The sequence below is a fragment of the Aquarana catesbeiana genome, linkage group LG01 (assembly GCF_042186555.1).
Source record: "Aquarana catesbeiana isolate 2022-GZ linkage group LG01, ASM4218655v1, whole genome shotgun sequence".
Taxonomy (NCBI): domain Eukaryota; kingdom Metazoa; phylum Chordata; class Amphibia; order Anura; family Ranidae; genus Aquarana; species Aquarana catesbeiana.
In genome coordinates, this window is record NC_133324.1 from 536,002,211 (window position 1) to 536,015,774 (window position 13,564).

The 13,564-nt window shown below is 43.0% G+C and overlaps 1 protein-coding gene across 4 annotated transcripts in view; it reads right to left on the minus strand.

Moving 5' to 3' along the window:
- TIMM44 (translocase of inner mitochondrial membrane 44) overlaps positions 1–13,564 on the minus strand; it is an 822,359-nt gene that overhangs the window by 451,345 nt on the left and 357,450 nt on the right. For all 4 annotated transcript variants that reach the window (XM_073594831.1, XM_073594823.1, XM_073594814.1 and 1 more), the window contains one exon: positions 2,946–3,095. In XM_073594831.1, coding sequence (XP_073450932.1) covers positions 2,946–3,095 — 150 coding nt within the window. The remainder of the gene's footprint in view (positions 1–2,945; positions 3,096–13,564) is intronic.

Genomic DNA, 13,564 nt, shown 5'->3' on the forward strand with positions numbered 1-13,564 from the left:
ACCGGTTGATGTCACCCGGCATTCGGCCAATGTGTACGGGGCTTAAGAAAGCTGGATCTAGAGACTAAATAAACTGGTCTTGAAGGATAAAACAAAGGTTCCACAATTGAGTGCGCCTAGATCTCGCTGACTTTTAGCAGAGAAAAGAGCCACCAAGAGAACTGTTTTCAGGGTTAATATCTTGAACGGTCTTCCAGCGGCTCGAAGGGCTCTTTGCAGAAACCCAGCAACACAATGGAAAGATTCCATGTCCGGAATCTATAGTTACTGGATTTTCTTTTCCACACTGCTCCTCCACAGCTCCTGCCTATTGAAATCAATGGGGCAGCGCGGCTATACCGTCGGCAAAGCGCTGCTGCAGCAGCACTATGCGGGTAGTTTTAACCCTTTCTCGGCCGCTAGTGGGGGTTAAAAGCGCCCTGCTAGCGGCTGAATACCTCCGCAAATACAACAGTAAAGCGCCGCTTTTACTGCCGACGCCGCCCCCGTCCCAGTGTGAAAGGGGCCTAATGCATATTATGATGAGTGCATGTCAAATGACATATTTCCTTTACTATAAGGAGAAAACCTCCTTTATTCATTTAACCAATCATAACGATACACATACTATAACATATTAATTATTCATGATTTATAGAATAGTCTTAAACTAACATTTTCTATTAGACAGCTACCTCTGGTTGTCTCGCTGCTAGGCTTTTCTTGAATTTATAAGTTCCTTAAGTTTCACTTTTATAACTTTCTAAAATATGCTTAGAACAAACAGCTTCCAAGCAAAACCTAAAGTAGCACACTACAGCCTGAAATATTATTCATAATATTAAATTAGTTAACCCTTCAGTGTGCAGGAAAGTCTCCAGGGGTCTGTCACGCTCTGCTTGAGCAACCCCATAACCATGCTCTCTTGGGCTAGTAGGGAGCAATTAAAATTACTTTTGCAGTGGAATAGGTACTCTCTCCAAGACTGAGATATGGCATTCAAGCCCATACTGAACGGGTCCTTCTATAAGAAAAGGAAGCGTTCCACCTTCCCGTTTTCTTTTGTAGCAAATAAATTGATCAGAGGCTTTCCTCATTTTTCTAAAATCTGCTCAAAAGCAGTCTGATTCAGGCTCCATTCTGTCAGAGATCTTCCTCCTGTTTAGACAATCTGCTAGGATGTTCAGTTCCCTTTTCAGATGTACAGCAGATAGCAACGCTAGGTTTTTTTCCACTTATTTTAAAAGGTTATTTGCAATCTCCATTAGATCTGCAGCTCTTGTACCTCCTTGTTTGTTGATATACAGTATCTCACAAAAGTGAGTACACTCCTCACATTTTTGTAAACATTTTTTTATTATAAATTTTCATGGGACAAACACTGTAGAAATTACACTTTGCTACAAAGTAGTGAGTGCACAGCTTTTGTATAACAGTGTAAATTTGCTCTCCCCTCAAAATAACTCACACAGCCATTAATGTCTAAACCACTGGCAACAAAAGTGAGTACACTCCCAAGTGAAAATGTCCAAATTGGGCCCAATTAGCCATTTTCCCTCCCCAGTGTCATGTGACTCGTTAGTGTTACAAGGTCTCAGGTGTGTTAAATATCGTGTTATCGCTCTCACTCTCTCATACTGGTCACTGGATGTTCAACATGGCACCTCATGGCGAAGAACTCTGAGGATCAGAAAAAAAGAATTGTTGCTCTACATAAAGATGGCCTAGGCTATAAGAAGATTGTCAAGACTCTGAAACTGAGCTGCAGCACGTGGCCAAACCATACAGCAGTTTAACAGGACAGGTTCCACTCAGAACAGGCCTCGATGGTCGACTTAAGAAGTTGAGTGCAGGTGTTCAGCGTCATATCCAGAGATTGTCTTTAGGAAATAGACGTATGAGTGCTGCTAGCATTCCTGCAGAGGCTGAAGGGGTGAGGGGGGTCAGCCTGTCAGTGCTCAGACCATACGCCGCACAATGCATCAAATTGGTCTGTATGGCTGTCGTCCCAGAAGGAAGCCTCTTCTAAAGATGATGACAAGAAAGCCCACAGTTTGCTGAAGACAAGCAGACTAAGGACATGGATTGCTGGAACCATGTCCTGTGGTCAGATGAGACCAAGATAAATGTATTTGGTTCAGATGGTGTCAAGCGTGTGTGGCGGCAATCAGGTGAGGAATAAAAAGACAAGTGTGTCTTGCCTACAGTCAAGCATGGTGGTGGGAGTGTCATGGTCTGGGGCTGCATGAGTGCTGCCAGCACTGGGGAGCTGCAGTTCGAGGCAACCATGGATACCAACATGTACTGTGACATACTGAAGCAGAGCATAATCCCCCTCTCGCTTCGGAGACTGGGCCGCAGGGCAATATTCCAACATAACGACCCCAAACACACCTCCAAGACGACCACTGCTTGCTAAAGAAGCTGAGGGTAAAGGTGATGGACTGGCCAAGCATGTCTCCAGATCTATTAAGCATCTCTGGGGCATCCTCCAACGGAAGGTGGAGGAGCGCAAGGTCTCTAACATCCACAAGCTCTGATGTCATCATGGAGGAGTGGAAGAGGACTCAATTTGGACATTTTCACTTAGGTGTGTACTAACTTTTGCCAGCGGTTTACACATTAATGGCTGTGTGAGTTATTTTGAGGGGACCGCAAATTTACACTGTTATACAAGCTGTACACTCACTACTTTACATTGTAGCAAAGTGTAATTTCTTCAGTGTTGTCACGTAAAAAGACATAATAAAATATTTACAAAAACGTGAGGGGTGTACTCACTTTTGTGGCATACTGTAAATAGCACTGCATAATTGTTAAGAAAACAAAATGATGCTATGTCAGACGTATTCAATCTAAGAGAAGGCTGCTGGCAAAGTTTTGAATAATATAAAAAATGTGCCTGAACTCACCAGGGTTTTACAAATACACATCGATAACTGAAAACAATTCTTTGTTTGCATTACCTGAGAAATTACTTTAAATGCAGCTGTCTTTCCAAGCTTTTCCCCTCCTTTTGTAACTGACTCAGCTGAATGTTTGGCAGTTTTGGCTGCTTCCTCAACCCCTTCTCGAATCTTGCGGCCAAAATCACTCCTGGTAACGTCATCTAAGCTCTGTAAACAAAAAATAAACCAAGATTAGGTACAAAAATAAGCATTAACATTGCAAAGCATGTTATATAATATCAAGATCAATATGTGATGTTGTGCTCTAGGTGGTGCCTAAATTAATAGCATACAGAATATCCTTATTCAGACACATAAAATGCCAAAGGGCAATCAATATAAAGTGCAAGTGCTACAAATAGTGGATAGTGACAAACAGATACAGTATATATTATATAAAAACCAATATAAGAATGGAATACACACACATATATATATATATATATATATTATATATATATATATATATATATATATATATATATATATATATAATTCATGAGTGAAGTTCTTGATAATTAGGGATGCACCGATACCATTTTTTTTTTTAAATGAGTACAAGTACCGATACTTTTTTTTTAGTACTCGCCGATACCAATTACCGATACCTACCGGAACTGTTTTGTTTTAACTTCAGCTGTCAGCAATGGTACAAAGCATTGAAAAGTTTATTACAAATGAAATAAATTGATTTTTTTTTTAAATTTAACGCTTTTTTAATGTGAAATGTGTAAATATATGTTAATATATATGTGTAAAAATATTCACTAACAAAGCAAACAAAAAAAAAAAAGTTTTAATTGTTTATCGTTTATAAAATAGACGTGAACAAAAGAAATAAAGGAAGAAAATAATTAAATGGAGGTGAATAGGGAGTTAATTAAGGCGGATTAGAGTAAATTAAGGGTTATTAAGAGGTTAAACAGAGGAACATTTGTTCATCTCTTTGATCTGTAGATGAAGAAACAGAAATATACAAAAAGAAACAATGTTTCTTTTTATTTTAGTGTTTCAGGGAAGAGCAATGTTGTTAATAAACATTGCCGGCTACTTTTTTTTTTTTTTTGGCAGCTCCAATTACCGGACTTCTTTAACACTGGGGAGACAGCTCAAAGAACCTAGCCTGAAAGGATCGGTGCGTTTGCACGAGTACCGATACTTGTGCAAATACTCGGTATCGGCACCGATACTTGTATTGGTGCAACCCTATTGATTATATATATAAAAAAAAAGTCCTTATAGCAGTGAACTGAGATAGTGGCTACTATACCAAATAGCAGTTAGTACAAATCCAAAGAAAGTTATTGGTGACTTGGTCATAAGGAATCTTCAGTGTAAATTACACATCACAATATATCACAATGACAAAGGTAATCCAAATTCCTGCCACAGCTGGTAAGGGTTTTCTTTCAAGTACCTCAACGGTGGATAGGTGGGAGAGAGCTCCAGGTCCAGTATAATGAATAGGAGGGAAGGAGAAATGGATGTCCAAATCGTGAATTATGTTTAAAGTGCGTTTTATTTAAAACAAGGAGCCGAATGTACTCACATTTAAAATAGACAAGCAAAACACAGCACCACGAGCTCGCAACCTGACATCACTTCCGGTACCTATCTGTTCTGACGTGCAGCATCAAGTTCACGTGAATTCATCAGGGATCTGATCGTGACGCTACGTTTCGAAACAGTTAGGCACCGGAAGTGACGTCAGGTTGTGAGCTCGCCGCTCATGGTGCTGTGTTTTGCTCATCTATTTTAAATGTGAGTACATTCTGCTCCTTGTTTTAAATAACACACACTTTTTTTAAACATACTTCACGATTTGGACATCCATTTCTCCTTCCCTCCTATACATTATACTGGACATGGAGCTCTCTCCCTCCTATCCACCGTTGAGGTAAAAGAAAACCCTTACCGGCTGTGGCAGGAATTTGGATTACCTTTGTTATTCTGATATTTTTGTATGCCGTTACCTTACGGCAGTAAGGTAAGGGACCACCTTGCACAAATTTACACTGAAGATTCCTTGTCACCAATAACTTTCTTTGGATTTGCACTAACTGCTTTTGGTATAGAAGCCACTATCCAAGTTCACTGCTATAAGGACTTTTTTTTATAAATTATCAAGAACTTCAACTCATGAATTATATATATATATGTATTCCATTCTTATATTGGTTTTCACGTATTATCTGTTTGTCACTATCCACTACTTGTAGCACTTGAACTTTATATTGTATTGCCCTTTGGCATAGGTGTATGAATAAGAATATTCTGTATGCTATTAATTTAGGCACCACCTAGAGCGCAACATCACATATTGATTTCGATTTTATTACCCTTTTTTTTTGGTTGATCCATTCTGTGTTTGCTGCAACTAGGATTGTATCCTTGCTATTCTAAGCAGAGCGGGAATATTCTCTTTTACTTTTATTTTTCATGTATATAATATATTCATACTTTTTTAAAGTTAAAATGTTATGTAGACATACACCAGACAGCCATAACATTATGACCACCCGCCATAACCTGTCGAGGCATGGACTCTAGACCTCCGAGGGTATGCTGTGGTATCAGGCATCAAGCCATCAGTAGCAAATCCTTTAAGCCATGTGAGGTGGGGCCTCCATGGATCAGAATTGGTTTTTCAAGCACATCCCACAGATGCTTAGTTGAACTGAGAACTGGAGATTTTGGAGACCAAGTCAACATAAACTTCTTGTTGTGTTCCTCAAATCATTCTTAAATTCATAGAACCAGGCTACGTTCTTCCACTGCTCCTGCAGTGCAGTTCTGATGCTCATGTGTCCATTGCAGGCGCTTTTGGCTGTGGACACAGGTCAGCATGGGCACACTTACTGGTCTGCTGCAACGCAGCCACACACACGCAAAAAACTGGGATGCACGTGTGTTCTGACACCTTTTTATTCGATCCAACATTACTTTTTCAGTAATTTGAGCTACAGTAGCTCTTCTACTGGATCAGATTGCATGGGCAGCCTTCACAGCCTTGGTTGTCCATGATCCTGTCGCTAGGTTCACCAGTTTTCCTTCAGTTTTTGCTAAAAATCCTTACACATGCCTATTTTTCTGCTTTTAACACTTTAACTTCAGGGACAACATATTCGTCTGCTGTCCAATATATCCCACCCACTTTCAGATGCTATTGCCACAAGATAATCAATGTTACTCACTTTATCTCTCAGTGGTCATAATATTATGGCTGACCAGTGTACAATACCATCCAATCTACAGACTGCAGCATGCATGTCTAAAGAAATGCATTTCATGCTCGAGGATAAAATGATTGATGGCAGAGAAAGCTAATAGCTGTGAGGTGAGCAATGACAGTACAAATAAGGGGGAGAGGGGATTGATTATTATTATACAGGATTTATATATCGCCAAGTTTGTGCAGCGCTTTAAAACATGAAGTCAATTACACTGGAAATAAAGGTGGACTTAAGACAGCTGCTGCAGCTTAAAACAGTTATATTGTGGCAATGCAAAATTGCAGCTGTTCAGCTTTAAATCATTTAATTTGATTATTCAAAATGGGAAAAAATGGGAATTGCGCTACCCATAAGATTCTAAATTAAAATCAAACAGTAACATATATGAACCACCTATTGTTCAAATGTTGTAAAATAATCCTGTGTATAACGTGACAATTTATAAAAAATAAAAAATGTGTTAAAATACACCATTGCACTGTGAGATAAAAGTCCATAAAAATGTGAACAATCCGTCCTCAAACTCTATGAGCAGGAAACTGTGTTGAATCCACCACCAAATCAGCAGGAATTCAAGGAATGCATGTAATGAATCACAACCCGGCTCCAAAAGACAGCAGGCGCAATCATGGATTCTGGGCAAACCACCTCACGGCCAATCAGACCACCACATGGATAGCGTGGTACATAAAAAATATAAACACTCCATATAGTGTAAAACCTTATGATTATTTATTGTTTAACCACTTCCCTACCCAGCTATAGTGATATGACGTCCTGGGATGGGATCTCCCATCCTCGGTGGACGTCATATGATGTCCTGGGATTCCCGGCCGTCAAGGGGGCGCGCGCGCATGCCCGCCGCGCTGCTCGGGACCCGGTGCGTGTGCCAAGCGGCCGCGATGTCCGCCGGGCACACACGATTGCCCGTTAACGGGGCCGGACCGTGGATCTGTGTGTGTAAACACACAGATCCACAGCCTGTCAGGTGAGAGGAGACCGATCTGTGTTCCGAGAACAGAGGAACACTGATCGGTCTCCTCCCCTTGTACGTCCCCGCCCCCTACAGTTAGAAGCATTCCCTAGGAAACATATTAACCCCTCCCCGCCCCCTAGTGGTTAACCCCTTCACTGCCTGTCACATTTACACAGCAATCAATGCAATTTTATAGCATTGATCGCTGTATATATGTGAATGGTCCCAAAAATGTGTCAAAAGTGTCCGATATGTCCGCCATAATGTCACAGTCACGAAAAAAAATTGCGATCGCCGCTAAAAAAATAAATAAATATATATTTTTTTAAAAATGCCATAAATCTATCCCGTATTTTGTAGACGCTATAACTTTTGCGCAAACCAATCAATATACGCTTATTGCGATTTTTTTTTACCAAAAATATGTAGAAGAATACGTATCGGCCGAAACTGAGGAAAAAATTAGTTTTTTTAAAAAAAGAATTAGGATATTTATTATAGCAAAAAGTAAAAAATAGTGTTTTTTTCAAAATTGTCGCTCCTCTTTTGTTTATAGCGCAAAAAATAAAAACCGCAGAGGCGATCAAATACCACCAAAAGAAAGCTCTATTTGTGCGGAAAAAAGGACGTCAATTTTTTTTGGGTACAACGTTGCACGACCGTGCAATTGTCGTTTAAAGTGCGACAGCGCTGAAAACTAAAAATTGGCCAGGGAAGGAAGGGGGTGAAAATGCCCTGTATTGAACCGGTTAAAAGAAAGTAGTACACTTACAATGTTGCAGTTAAAGAGCCTGAACACCGAACATCTGTCATTCACTCCTCAAAAATAGTGAACACTTTCAGGGATTATTATGCCCAACTATATCAACTCCCGGGTACTTTAACGAGATATGCGGAGTCCCAGCGGACCGACCGCATCCTACAATACCTCACAGAGGCCCAATCCCCACAGCTAGCGGCCTCTATTGACGAGCAGCTGGATGCACCCATCTCTATACTGGAAATTGAGGCAGTGATCAAAGACTTTCCTAATGAGAAGAGTCCTGGCCCCGACGGCTACACAAATGCCTATTACAAAAAATATTCTGAGGTGCTGTCTAGGCCCATGTGTGCCTACTTTACATCATTGGCCTCTGGCACAGCAATGCCTAGTGAGGCGTTGATGGCACATATCACAGTCCTCCCGAAGGAAGGGAAAGATCACACCATGCCGGGGAACTATAGGCCTATATCACTTCTGAACACCGATGTGAAGATTTTGGCGAAAATCTTGGCCAATAGACTTAAGCCGCTCCTCCCAACGGTCATATACCCTGACCAAACGGAGTTCATAATGGGAAGGGAGGCAAGGGACAACTCAAATAGAGTGCTCCAATTGATCCATTGGGTGGAATCTCAGGCTAAGACCCACCCCTGTCTTTTGCTTTCCACTGATGCCGAGAAGGCATTTGACAGGGTAGACTGGACATATATGAGGGCAGTGAAACATCATGGCAGAACTAAGAATTCAACCTTCTGTCCAATTTCAAGATAAATTACAAGTCAGAGATTCTATCCCTGAATGTTTCCCTGGGTTTACGTACACAGCTGCAGACTGCCTTCTCATTTACATGGTGTCAAACCTCCTTGAAATACCTAGGGATATACTTGTCAGCAAGCTGCTCCCAGCTTTACGCGTGTAACTACGGGCCATTGCTTTCCACTATCAGAGTAGACCTAAAAAAATGGGACCGATCTGCTTTTTCTTGGATGGGCCGAGTCAGTGTCCTTAAAATGAATGTGCTGCCCCGTATCCGGTTCTTCCGCAGATGGTGCCTATCACCTTGCCTAGGACTTTCTTCTCAACCCTCAACAGCATGTTTATACAATATATTTGGAGTGGGAAATGCCCTAGGCTGGCCCTCCGCACAATACAGCGCCCTAAAGCAAGAGGGGGTTTGGGGGTCCCAGTGGTCCGCAGATATTATGAAGCTATAGCTTTACAGCGCATTCTAGACTGGTATCACCTTGAAACTTTGGGTGCCATTTGACAAATTCCTAGCGGGCCGGAACCTGTCGCATGCCCCCTGGGTTCCACGGGAGTGCAAGGGTTTTTCAATGCTGGTTTCTCCCATGGCCTCCCATGCCCTGACAATCTGGGATGCTTTGAATAGGAGGGGAAGGCTTGCTCCGCCGACTTCCCCTCTGGCACCACTGGGTGGCTTCCCCTGGTTTAATTCAGGGGAGCATCTGTCCTTTTTTCGGGCGTGGGCGGCTGATGGAGAGTCCAGATGTGGTAGATTTGTCCAAGACCAAGGCTTGCTGCCGTTGGCGACACTAAGGTAACAATATGGCACCTTTCCAATGGACGAGTGGCGTTATAGACAGCTCCAGCATTTCATTAATAGTCTACCCCGTGGAGTTCACTTTCCCACTCTGGCATCACCCTTCAAGCACCTATGTCAACCTCTGCTATCCCCCACGCAATATCGGTACTAAATGACTTACTGCAATCCATGCACAATGAAGGAAAGCCGGGATTTATTAGGGATTTGGAGAGGGACCTTCAGCACGTTTTTACTGACCTCAGCTGGACCATCTTTATAGCCTCACACACTCCAGCACAGTAGACACAAAAATGCAAGAGAATAGCTATAAAGTCCTAACCAGATGGTATAGGGTCCCTTCCAAACTTGCCAAGATATACCCGTCTTTCAGCCACATGCTGGAGAGAATGTGGCCTTAGAGGCTCATTCCTCCACATCTGGTGGGAGTGTCCCAAATTAAGACCTTACTGGCTGGATATTCACGCTCAGGTCAAAATCATTTTGGACCTGGAGCTCCCAGACTCCCCCATGGAGTCCCTACTGCATTTCCCTACCATTCCTCTCGGCCAATACTGTAAGTCGATCTGCTTAATGCGGCCCGAAGGCTAATCCCAATATATTGGAAGAAGCCTCAGGTACCTACCTGCACTGAATGGATAACTTTAGTCAATAATATCATGGCTGCGGAGGAATGGATGGCGAAAAAGACAGATATGAGAAGTTTTATTCAATATGGGCTACCTGGACACAATATACCAGTCCGGCAGTGTTATCCGTCCCGGGACCCTCGCAGACGACGGCCCCACCTGATTGTTGGGGTTGGGATGTGGGGGTTCCGGTGCGGTACTGACTGGAGAGCAAAAGTGCAGAAGAGTTTTGACAAAGCTAGCACAGCTTAAGTTGGTTTACCATGCTAAAAGGTGTAGCACCCCCTTTTACTTTTTGTTTACAGTTTATTTTGTTTTCATTCTCATCTTGATCTATGTTTTTGATTTCTTTGTTGGGCCTTGGTACCTCGGATCGCTATGTGATCCCTGCTCTTGATTGAAGGTTTTAATCCTCCTCAGTGATATCCCGGAGGGGACTGTAGGGGAGATCCATAGATGTGTGAATTCATAAGATGCTATAGTGAGATGATGATCATACATCCCTCTGAAACGATCCCTCAATGTGTGTTATGTTTTCTTTCTGTGAAAAGTGTACCCCAAAAAGGCCGTCTATGTAACATAATTTATACCTTTTCTATCTGTATGTTGTTAAATGAAAATATTCTTAAAGATTATATAAAAAAAAAAAGAGCCTGAAGTCTGATACGCCGGCCGGAGCACAAGCAGACAACCCGTCCTTCTGGGTAAACTAATGGAGCATGAGGTGACGTCAGCGCGACGCTCCGCCCTACGCATTTCATAATAACTTACGTGGTCCAGGGGCACAGGCGGCGCACTGCGTCACCTCTACTTATACAGAAAATAGCGCACCATGCCTCGTTCGGAGCTGCCACACACCCACGGACATGCGCGGTAGCGTAAATTAGTGTCCATCGTGCTGTCAGAGTCTATCAAGACCCTTTGCATACTGTGAAGGAATGTGATGTAGATAATAATAATATTCTGAAAATGTCTATTTTCTTACGTGCATACATATTTTTCTCCTTACTCATTATATAAGTATACAGGTTTGCTCCTATATTTTCTCAAAATGGCGGGTACCCCCTACATCCCACACATTAGAAGAACGCGGAACTGAAGATAAAACCAAGGACAGCCAAACCTCGTTATGAAGATTCTCCATCTTCTTTTCTATCTTAACCAATGAGATGTACCTATTAGACTAACATAGCAATGACATATTTTTGTGTATAAAACATTAGCACCGCCTTGAATAAATCAGAAGTGTAAAAAGTAACGGTGCTGAGCGTGTCTCAGAGAGTCTTACTTTTATATGCATGCATAGCCACACTTTCCAATTAGAGACAGCAGCAGATAACCTTTGAGCTCCATTGAAGCTCTTAATCATATCCTTTACAGCTGGTGCCGAAACCCGGGAGCTTCAGGCTACAGTCGAATCAGACCGCGCTAAGGATTCGAGAGTTAACTGATAGATAAGAGGGGGTTTGCGCAGCCCTAACAGTACGGTAAGTCTTTTTTATATACTTACCACAGTACGGCTTTCTTATCTTTTGGTTGACGGCTGGATTCTGTCGGTATGCTGAGACTGTCTTAGAGGCAGGAATCATTACCTCGCCTGAGGCTGTTTTAACGAACCTGCCAATGGGTTTCTGCTGACTGTATTTTTTGTTCACTGTCTGCCATTCTTTGGGCTACGAAACTCAGCAGTCTAAAAGTGCTACATGTGTGTATGTGTGTTCTCATCCCCAGATGAGCTGTCGGCCTCTGGGATGAGGTGTTTCCTTGTAGCAGACGGTTATAGACGGGTTACTCAAGGTTTGTTGGACCTTTGAGGGTTAACTCAGCTGCTGGCTTTGCAGTCTGAAAGTGTTACAGAAGTCTCACCCCCAGACGAGCTGTCGGCCTCTGTGGGTAGGTGTAACAGACGACTATAAACGGGTTAAAAGGGGAGTTGTCTGCCCCTGTGGTTTACCTTAGCCTGCTGAAATTTTGCAGTTCGAAGAGTGGCAGGTGTAATGTCCTGTCGTGAGTGTATTTGTGGTTTACTGTTTGCTATGCACGAGAGGGGTTGGGGTGGGGACTGGTTAAGGTCGGTGGGGGGGCTGCCCGGGGGATCTGTTGGGTCGTGGGCCGTTGCTCCCTACTACCCCTGACGTGTTTGTTCTTGTTCTGAGATTAACCGTACATTACAGGTTTATAGCAGACAGTAGCAGCTAGGAGTGCAGCCTTATGTGCCCCCACCCAAGGAATTTGTTGATAAGGAGCAGTGAGAAGATTATTAACCCCTTAGTTGTACGTATTCTCCTCTCAAGCCATTAGCTGAGAAACAGAGAAAGGAATGTGATATTGTGAAGAATGTGATATTGTGAAGAGGAGAGAAGATGTTGAAATAGTTAAAGTTGAACGAAGTGGCGAAAGTTATGTTGCTAAAGAAACAGGGAGAAAAATCCTGTGTGATAAAGAAAATTGGATAAAGGAAGTTAAGAAGAATGGCAATTGTATTATGTATGTGTATCACAGAATTGATGATATGTGAACCACCGTGCTACGTTGGAACTTGAAACAAAAGGAGGGGAGGGACAGCACTCTGCCTAACAACCACTCCCTTCTCACCGCCCAAGCATGACCCACTGTGACAACTCAGCCCGGCGGCCATCTTAGTGCACCCATGCCTTCACTTTCTACCCAGCCCAGTGCACTTCCTGCCGGCGGCCATCTTGGTACACCCAATAAGCTTAAACACAGCCTGTACCCAGCCCTCCCTGTTTTAAACCAGGATGGTTCATACCACACACCTGTCTTCCCCAATACGGAAGCATCACATTCCCAGGCTGGATATGTTAATGATGAAGAAGCATCTGAGTGGGAAGCCCAACAACAGGCAGCAAGGCCACCCACTGATTTAACCCCCAATCCGGCTCCGGACTCAGTTCCGAGAGGATCTCAAACAGATGCTGGCAACTGTAAACAGTGCCCCTTGCCAGCCCCCGCCCCAACAGTCTCGGTTACCAGAAGGGGCACCAGTGATGTATGTCGCTTTTACTCCATCACAAGCAGTGGCCTTAGTGACAAGTCTGCCTGACCCAGAGAAGCAGCCAATTCCCTTCTACCACAGGATAGTGCAGATACAAGAAACTTACTCAGCTGCCTGGAGAGACTTGATCAGCCTATGCCAAATCAAAGCAGGACATGTCTTTTGGCCAGTCATGCAGACGGCCTTCAATGATGCCTGCCTGACAAGTGCCACTTCTTACACCTCAGGCGTGGAGTTCTGTGCACAACTCCACGACTGGGCAAAGGAGAAGTTGACGGATCAGACCACCACAATCCAAGATATTACCCAAGATAAAGGGGAGTCTGAAGAAGTATCATGTTAGACTCATACAGGCCTTTGATGATCAGAACTTCTCCCACCATAAAAAAAGACACACACACACACGTTTCCTGAGTGGGAATGGGGGGTGCCCCACTCCAGTCCACTTACTGAGCCACT